Source organism: Bipolaris sorokiniana, assembly GCF_000338995.1.
Source record: "Bipolaris sorokiniana ND90Pr unplaced genomic scaffold COCSAscaffold_14, whole genome shotgun sequence".
NCBI lineage: Eukaryota > Fungi > Ascomycota > Dothideomycetes > Pleosporales > Pleosporaceae > Bipolaris > Bipolaris sorokiniana.
This window is the reverse complement of record NW_006911908.1, coordinates 225,176-235,313: the sequence shown is the minus strand read 5'-3', so window position 1 is coordinate 235,313 and position 10,138 is coordinate 225,176. Positions and strand designations below refer to the sequence as shown.

General features: G+C 50.3%; 1 protein-coding gene across 1 annotated transcript; it reads left to right on the top strand.

Annotated features, from left to right (window-relative positions):
* The first annotated feature begins 2,373 nt into the window (after nucleotides 1–2,373).
* On the top strand, nucleotides 2,374–2,661 carry COCSADRAFT_40000 (uncharacterized protein). The gene has a single exon (XM_007705396.1). It carries the CDS (start codon nucleotides 2,406–2,408, stop codon nucleotides 2,625–2,627), a length of 222 nt encoding a protein of 73 aa, XP_007703586.1. The 5' UTR covers nucleotides 2,374–2,405; the 3' UTR covers nucleotides 2,628–2,661.
* Nucleotides 2,662–10,138: the final 7,477 nt, after the last annotated feature.

The following is a 10,138-nucleotide window of genomic DNA, read 5'->3' as shown; positions in this document are numbered from 1 at the left end:
GACTTGACTCCCGCTAGAAAGCGAGTGTGGGAAAAGGCCAGAGGATTTATCTTGGTGGGCTGGTACTTGTGCTTGTGCAGTGGTGCGGAAGGAGCTGGGCAGTGGGGGTGATGGGGGCTTGAGGGCAGGCTCGAGGAAAAGGGGAGGAGACAAAGGTGCAGAGGAAGCCATCGAGGCAGAAGAAGAGGAAGAAGAAGTAGGAAAAGTAGTAGAAGAGGAATCGTGACTTACCGCAGCAACCATGTTCGCCAGCGGACTCTCTGCAGAATGTGACGAGTTCATTTTGCGCGAGTGCAGTGGTTCACAATGGCGGTGCGGAATATCTTGGAGGGTAAGATATTCCATAGGGGCAAATTTGGGATGGTTAAATACTCTGGAGAAGCAAATGCAGGCGTTAGCAACAGAAAGTGGTGCATGTCAATGTGTCGATGGTGAGTGGACGGGGCCATTTGCTCATCCATAGTTGCTGACAGCTTGGTACCAGCGCCGACTGGCACCGTTGACTGGTGCCGTTGAATGCCATCAGGCACGAGCGGGGTGGCAGGCAGAGAGCAGAAAGGGAGGGCGACTTACCCAGGTATCTAGGTGGTGATGTAAGGGGTCAGTCCCAGGCGGGCGAACCAGGGAATTCGGACGGCAGATATATGCGGGGCGGGCAGCGGGCTCGGGGTCTATTATGGTACAGAGGGCGTGAATGGGGTGGTGAGGAATGTACAAAGGCAGAGCCACAGCGGGGATCAGAGCGGAAAGGGAGCCGGCGCAAGCACACAGCGAATCGTACGGGACAAAGACGGGATGCTGGGGTGGTGATGACGGGTGGCCGGGTGTTTAAGAAGAAGTCGGATTGGCAAAGGAGGCGTTTATGGGCCAAGCAGGACTGCAACGGGCCGTACATTTACCATGCACTCTGATCGTGCAGCACGAGCAAATGAGCCAGGGGGGCCAGCGCGTGACGGCCAATGAGCGGGGGGCCAGCGCGGCTAGCAAGACGTGTGTAGACTTGACAGGTGAGGGTTAAGGTTTGGTCTATATTCTCCGAGCGTGCACATTGCAGGCTCTGGCCGGATAGAGGCCGGGAGTAGGGTTAGGTAGGAAACAAGAGACCCTCCGCCTACGCCGCAGATTCGAGGCACGAGCCAGCGCGCTGAAGCGGCGCCGTCTATTGCAAGCGCCATTGAGCGTCGCCCGGTGTCTCCACCTCTCGAATCGTCGCAGATCTGGCTGCATCTGACTCGGCGCAGAAACGGACCAGGGTGTCGTCTGCCTCTGGCCCATTCTGTCCTCCAACTCGGCATGCCCATACACTGGACGCCGCAGCCATCTCACAACGTTCCATGACGGCGAGAAAAAAGCGGGCTATGGCCAAGCAATACTCTCTGCTCCACGGGCGCCTCGCCCTCGCCGGTACAAGGCCCCCTCTAGTAGCGCCCTGTCTCTCCCTCTTTATCCCTTGACCATTGTCAGGCCATGCCACCTCATTCCATAGAGTTTGTGCCTGTGTATCGACCTTGAATCCTGGGCCAACATGACAACGGCAAAAAACAAAAACAAAAGAATAACCAGCAACAACGCCAACAATACAGACTACGACGTGGACTAGGAGCGGCTCAGGAGCAGCATTTGCGGGGTGCTAGCTGGACGGCGCTAGTTTGCATCGATATCCTCGACTTCTACTACCGCGTCCCCCAGTCGTCATCGTAGCAGTAGTAAGTGTGGTACAGGTGGGCGATGTACCGTCTGCACGAGCACGAATAGAGGCGGCCATGACGGCATGTTGGAAGAGAAGGCAGTTGGAGTGGCGAGGGGCAGCCAGGTACCCGACAACTGGAAGGCAGAGTGGTACATGTCACGCAGCACCAGGCACGATAGCCGGCAGACAGCTGCCGCCGCACTCAACCAGGCTGGTGGCTGAAGGGCGTCGACAGTTGTGCGACGGAGGCGTACCAGCATCCGGGGGGCAGGACTTATGCGGGTGTGTCGAGGCAACACAGAAGAGACGCTAGAGCTGCGACTGCGAGCGTTGGGAAGGCCGAAGAGGCGTTTTCGCCGTGCGACAGGAATAGGAATTCGAGCGACAGCCCACACCCGCCGAGTTGCGACATGCGACAGTCGACATTGGCACGGCAGTGCATTGTCGCCGGCTCTGGTTCGGCCGTGTCGAGCGGGAGATGATCCACCGCCGGGCCATGATCATGGTCTTGTCTACGCCTGGCTGCTCTGGTAACGACTAGGCGTTGCCTGTGTGGACCCTGAATCAGCTGCACACGGTCTGGTGGTATTGATGGGGATGACGATGATGGTGTGGACGATGGTGGTAGTATTGCTGCTACTACTACCACTACTACTACCGCTGCTACCGTGCCCGCTACAGGGCTCCGGTGTCTGTCCTTGCATGGCTGCCACACATGTACATAGACACATGTACTTGCGTGCATAGTACACATCACCCACAGCCTGACCAATTTGACAGGGAAGCCAACAACAACACCAATAATACTAACTACGACGCCCCTTGGGCCCGGCCACGGCCACGGCCAACACCATCCATCCATCCATCCATCCGTTGCAAAGTCGACGGGCCCCTTCTGCAAGTGACAGATGTCAGTCGCATGCAGAGCGACTGCTAATGGCAGGTTGGGCATAGTGCGACGTCTCTGCGCCTCAATGATAGACAGCAGGGATAGCGACGCCATGCCTCTCTCGGCGTCGCGTCTCCCCGTCCGGTGCTGATCCCACGTCCCGCTAGCCGGCCGATCAAACACAAATCCATCTTACTATCTGCCTGGAAATGACCGACATGCTCCCTCGTCCGCCTCGCTGTCATACATACAAACAAGATGAGACGCTCCCCCCACCAACTCCACGCCAAACTCTACGCCGTCGCAGCCAAAACATCCAACCACCACCACCACTCCCGCCAAACTTTGCCCTGCGCCTGCGCCTACGAACCTTCGTCCACCGCGCTTTGCGCCTTCTGACGAGATTCGCCCCTATCCTTGTCCCTCGCATTCGGCACCCGTGCATGCCGCCAGCACGCGGCCTGCCTTGGCCTATGTAGGTACTTACTTCCTTGGTCCGACCGTTATCAGGCTCGTGTGCACGCGTAACCCGCTTCCACCCTCTTGGCTGTTGTTCAACATGTCCACCATGATCATCCCGCCCGCACGCCGAACCTCTGGCTCGGAATCGGTTCCTTAGTTAGCAAGAAAAAAATTCAATCAGAAGCAACACCACCAAGCCTTGCCTGAATCGACCGCTTCCAGCCCAATGCATTCCACGCACCCTCTCACAAGCTTATCGCGTACCATCGACAACAGCCACACGAGCGTACAGCAGCAACTGGCCGGCCTGACAGTCCATCAGTCCTGTTGCTGGGCAGCCACCATTCGTAGCCAGCCTTAACCTTCCCCTTACGCCATGGCCTAGGGGCCTGTCACTCTACGCCAGCGTAGCCATCGCCTTGATACTGGAACGTTAGCCAACGGTTCCCTTTGCTTGGTGTTAGGAGTTCTCCACAGCCGAGCCTCGCTCTTTGCTGCAAACCATGTGCAGTGAGCTTGTCCTTGCAAGAAGTTGCCTCTTGCATCTAGATCTTCACCCTTTCACCGGTCTCTGTTACCCACCAGGTACACCTATCGTGACTGGCCTTGTTACACCAGGCGGAAGCCACGGACGCTTTTGTGATTCGAGACGGACCTTCAATCTGCCCTCCAAACTTTGGAGTTTAAGTAATCTAGACAAACGTTGCTCCCTAAGCACTGTTGCCATGTGCCTAGAAGCATGCATGTCGTTAGAATCTGCTTCCAAGCCTTTGGCCTGATGCCAACCCTCACTACAAGCCGAAGCCTCACGATCTACACCAGACAAGACTGCTAATCGGTGCATCTCGATGATGCGACACCCTATCTTGTACCCCAGACCTTAGATCGTTCATCACACCGCCTGTTTGCGATAATGCACACCGGAGCGCCTGCGAGATGAAGGGATCCGCTTTGATGTTTGTAGAACAACCTCATCGGAAGAATAGATCAAATAAAAGCAGCCTGACGATAATGACCAGACGGGTATGCGTACCCGTGCCACTTGTACGAGGTTTACACATCGCCGTCGAAGCACATCTGTTGCCACATTCTCGGAATCGCGACTGCTTTGTCAACCACTAATGCGTAAGTATTGGTTGTCGTAAACGGAATCTAGTCCTTGTAGAAGGATCGATAGACAAGGAAAAGAATGCAGATACAGTTGCACAACGCATGGTGCTCTACATGCATCTAAACTACCCCACTCATTCTTCCGCATACTAACAACCTCTCCAATCAACCGACTTGCAGACATTCATGAACACCACATCATCATTTACCCGGTATCTGGGACAACTGCAGCAATCGCGCACCGCATTATCTGCACATTACGATACCTTTGCAGTGACAATATGGCATATGTACAGCATGCTTGCAAGCACTGCGCTGAAACGTCGTCACTCAACGTTTGTACACCTGGAAACTTTGTTGAATACACACCAACAGATGTGGAAAAGCTTTTTACTCGCATCATCGTCTTTGACGCTCTACCTGCAGCGTCACAGAGTTCGCTTTAAGTTCAGTGAGGCGACACTCTGTTGTCCCGCATAATGTCTGATGTTACCACTGTCCCAGATGCCGATACTTCCCCGCTACGTTTGTCTAGGCCCATTTATTGTTGTCGACCAAAAGCTTACCAGCATGTGAAACATCAGCATCCATGTGTTGGTCGCACTGGATTGGTCGCTCTCTTATTCCGATGATTCCTGGACGCCTTAAGTTCACTATCGAATTGCCACTCACGCGTTTCAAAGACGAGTGTCAAAGATGCTAGTTCAGTCTATATGGCCTTTTCCATGATGATTTTTCATGTCTGCGCCGTGACAATGAAGACACTTGTTTTGGACCAGGGGCGCTGTACAGACTCTATCTCATCACTACGTTTAGGCATTGGAGAGTGAATCTGACATAAATTCGGCATCGAATTCTACTGAAATAACGTTAAATAGAGTCGATTCCATTCACATCCTTTTGTAGGAGCCATCTCCGTTGCAAGCGACTCGCTGCTGACCACAAGTGGCATGCCAATCCAGTCAGCCACAATTTGGCACCGTCACGAGGACCTCATGCACAATATTGCCCGTCACGATACTCGAGCTATCTCGGAAATAACTTTCCTGACCCAAAAATCTCTACACATCAGTGCTTGTGGTTGTGCTTCCTGAGTTGTGTTGCCGATTCGATGGACGCTTGCCGGGATCTGACACTTGCACATCTGTCAACAATAGTATGTGTATGTATTTGGTTCTTTCTACTATGCCGAGGTTAGTATCCAGATGAGTATTGATCTGCCAGAGAACTTTATGCAAGTAATGTGTCCAGTATGTATGGTGCTCGAAACGAATCACAAAAACCGTTGCCTGATGATTACCATTATGAGGAGCATCCGAATTTGCATTAGTCAGGTATTTTGAAAATGCTGAATATTTGCGAGTCATATCGGATAGCTCATCAGCTTATTCGCCTGTACTTGTGTGTACCGAACTTTTCATGGGCTATTGGGTGGCTGTATTCACCCAATCATAGCATTACCCCAAAAGCGTCCCAGCTAGCGCGCTTTTTCGGTAGCCGATACTGGCTAGCCCACTTATGACGCTGTTCCTGCATATGGATAGACTAAATGTCCATCCAGCCAGGGATCGTCAGCATAGCCACTATTAACCCTTCATCGTTCGGCTCCGCTTGCCATGAGTGCACTAAAACGGATATTTGAGCCGTACTTTGAGTCGTCGAGATGACAAGGGGTGGCCATGTCAGACGCGACGATCAATCTGACTGCAGATCCGGCCTGAGAGAGAGTTGCGACATGTCGATGCTGCAGCCATCCCGCATCTTCACAACGCCATCCCAGAACCCTTTTCTTGGCGACAGGCCTCCTTCTTAAGTACGTACACCTGCTCGGAAGCGCAAGCGAAAGAGAACCCGGCACCACTAACATCAAAATCTCTTGGCGCGGGATTAGGGATAAACACGCCGATCTGGTTGTCGGTGACAGCCGCCCGAAGACGGCGTCGCTGATCTCAAATAGTATGTCTCCGACAGGAGCCCCGCCTCACATCACCCAGCCTACCATTTAGAGCTTGGCGAGGCTGGCCAGGATATCAAATACTACAAAAAAATGCCCTGTGCAGTATTGATTGCACATGGTGTGACGGACAATGGTCAGAACCTTGAGACGCATATCATCATTCGAAGCATTGATGACTGGCCCGGGTCTAGGATACTTCCGAGTCTGCGCGCGACAGCGAACTACATGTGATGATGGACATTATGGAGAAGCTAAAAATTGCGGCGATCTGCGTGCGGACGATTGTGACAGCTCACCTGCATGTACCGTCTGTCTCGGTTATTATCGTCAGGTCAAGTCCGTATTCAGATGTCGTTCACAAACAGCAGAGCTGAAGTATACGGGAATACGGTGTGTACGTATGGCACCAAAGACATTAGGACTGCTACTAGTAGTAGGCCTCGCATTACGCTTCCGTTGTTGCATCGGGCCAAACACAGTCCGCTAGTGACCGCTCGTCTTGCCCCAAACGATGCAGATCGCCCGCAGGGAACCGCCCGCCTGCATGTCGCACTCGTAGTAGTATCCTATACAGATAGGAGAAAAGCCATTGTCAATCGCCTCTCACAGATAGCGGATGGGCAACAAGGGATCATTGCGGGCCGCTCGGTGTCTAGACCTTTCTCAAATCATGGTACGTCAGATGTGTCGAAACACTGCACTAGACATCCCTAACGTCGAGCTTAAATTTAGTATGGTCTTTCCCTGGTTGGGGCAATAATCCCTACCTTGAAACATGGCAATATCATGGTAATCGCTGTCAAAGGGTGAGAAATGCTATCTATTTTTCGCTTACCGTGTCTACTTGCGCCATCAGATCAATGCCGCACATGTTTCAAAGTAGACGGGACGCACCCGATGCAGCTGACCAGTTGACCCCGACCAGTGACAGTGACCCCCTTTCTTATGACGTCAACCCCGGACCCCGAAAGCCAAGATGACTGCGTAGTGGAAAGTGCATAGCCCCCCCGGGCGACATCCGCTTCAACGCTCCCCGCTGTCATCTGCAACAAGTAACTGACACAAACGATTGGCTGTTTCTTGTTCCGGTAGGCGACTAAGTAAACTTACGTACGTTCCCTTCTTCAACCCAACTTGAGCTGCAAACCAAGTACCAAAGAAAGCTAAAGCAAGCTTTCCCCGAACTAGGGCGCAGCCGGCCGACGGACTCTCTGGCTAGGCCCTTCTCCGCTGCGCGTTATTCGTGATTCCTCATGAGCCATTGAGCCTTTTAAAAGCACCCTAATCGCAGAAAGGCGCATCTATCCCCCCCGCGCGCGCACGCACGCACACGATTCATTGCCTGAATCATGTGACATCCCCGGAGCTGAGCGAAGTTACTCACCATAAGGTTTACGGTCATGCACGCCAAACCCTGCTTTTATTCTTTTCTTTTCTTTTTCCTTGCGCCTTGCAGATCGTAGAAGGCTCGCGAAGCTGGCGAACCCTACAGCGAAGACTCTTCTTTTTTCCCCAACTGCCAAACGTAGTGCGCTTCCAGTAAGGTGCTAACGGTGGCTTCTCCGCATGCCGCTAAAACGCTCATGAGGCCCCTTCCGTACCCTGATTTTTTTCTCTGGTTCCCCTAGTGACTTGTTCGTTTTTCCTGACCGGACGCGGGGCAGTCACGAGCTTGCATGTACAGTAGTGTATATGGCCTGGTGTGCGGGTAGAGTACGGGTGCGTGTGTGAGTATGATGGTAGGCTGATTGCTCTTCGTTTCTCCTACTACTACCAGACTTTCTAGAAGCTATCTTCCTTCGATGACACGTTGTTATTCTAGATTACAAGAGCGGTGTAGAAGAGGGTGGTGAGGCCTTTTTACAGCTCAATACCCTTATGTGTAAGTCAGTGCTAGTAGAGTTTATCGGTTTTTGGTAGTACGCTAGGGTCTTGGATGCAGGTATGTACCATGCTAGGCTTAATCCTGTGTAGTGGCAAGGCTAGAAAGAACACTGCCCTTTGTGACGTGTATTAGAAGCAATTTCGCAACCTTAAAAAAGATATCGTATTTGAGATAATGGTGAAATTAAAAGTATATACTCGCTTTGTTCGGTTGTTTTATACGATACATCCGCGTTAACCTTAGATATAACCTTACTACTAAAGGCAAATAAGCTCACGTCAGCACGTGTTATAAAGTTCGGGAGATTGCGGGTTGTATCTTAAAGTGGTATCCGATACCCTGCATTTTACAACTGACCGGCTAGCTCACATCTCTCTCTCTCTCTCTCTCTCTCTCTCTCTCTCTCTCTCGGCCAGTATGCTCGTTGGTCTAGAGTTCCCTATTCCATGTCTCCAGCTAATCACAAGGGACCAGATCGATACGATTCTACAACCCTAAATACCTTGTCACTGTTAGTAATATGTCTCTACCCTAATTTCCAAATGCATGTGAATATACGAACAAGCAAGCCCCTTCCATACTCTTTCCCCCCTACCTCTCCATATGTACAAGGATTTAAACACGCCGACCAGGAACTAGTCACGTAAAACCTTATACATAGCCATGCTAATCTCTTCTCCCAAATGGCCATGCTAACTTCTTTTCCTGAGCGATATCACAACACCTTCTTCTCCAGTGTTCTTCTCACCTCTACATACATTCAAGCTCTTCGCGTACCTAAACAACCCTGTTATTCCCTCCTCAAAAACCTCCAATACCGCCATAGATATATCTGGTCCCTGAACAGAATGTCAACACACCCCTTCTCTACTTGTAATTCTATCCCCACTTCCCCACATCACCTCGAACATGACCTTTTCCATTCACACTACTCTACAGCTTTTTTTCTCTCGTGAACCCATAGTGATGCCACGTATACTCCACTTAACCGCGATAGTCTAATACCTCCTCTCCCTGCTATTTACTTAACTCTTAACAAATCCGCGGCCTCCTAGTCCCCCAACTTACTACAACATGTGCACAAAATAGAAGAAGTAGAATTCAGTGAGAAAGTATAATTAGAAACTAAAAAATATACACAAATAAAGTTACTAGATTTTTTAAATCCCAATCGCTTTACTTTATATATATATTCAAACTAAAAACTTGCAACCAAGTTCATACATTACCACTACATTTTCACCGCTCTCTATCCATTCGCTCTCCCCCTCTCTCTGTCTATCTCTCTCCTACTCTCTATTCCTAGTCAAGCTTTTCGGGAAAAAAACCCCCCAAAAATCTAAACAATAAAAAAACTCGTTTTCTTACTCCCTCTGTATTAGCTTATTTTTTCCCTAGTGTAAGCTATCAAAAAAAAAGAAACATCGTAGACAGAAAACCTAAAGAGAAGTTACTAAAAAGGTTTTTGTCAAAAGGTTCAGCAATGTTAAAAGGGTGCACGTGGGTTCGGTACTGAAACGTAGTGTAGTGTAGAGATAATGGGAAAGAAGGATATAAACCAGTAGAGAGAGAGAGAGAGAGAGAGAGAGGAAAATATACCGGTGAGAAGAAAAAGATGCTCAAGTACCCAGTCCTCATGTGCTGCTTGAAGTGTTCTTCTCTAATAGATTTAGGAAAGAGAGTAGGTTGCGAGAGGTGGCTGGGGCTGAGATGTCAAAGTGCACGGTGCTAGTTACATTGTAGATTTGTAGAAGAGGGTTCAAGGTAGAGTAAGAGGTGTAGCGCTCTTGAGTGTCGTAGTAATGAATTACATAATGTATCCTACTTTATCTTATTTTAGTCTTGGAAAGGTAAAGGTTGGTGTGGAAAGTACTTTGGAAACATACAGTGGTGGTACTTGACATATTTCTCTATAGGGGAAATGGCAAGGAAAGGATAAGATACTGATTTGCACATATGTACTTGGTACTGCTAAGAGGAATCTTGCAGAAGGCGTTTCAGATGTAGGTTAAGAGAGGCTAGAGAAAGGCGTAGGTGTGGTACGGATAGGGTTAGATACATATAGATGTATGAGCTTTTATTTTTCTTTTGAATTCTTTCCTAGTGATTAAGTGGAGAAATGTGCTGAGGAACGTCATACATATA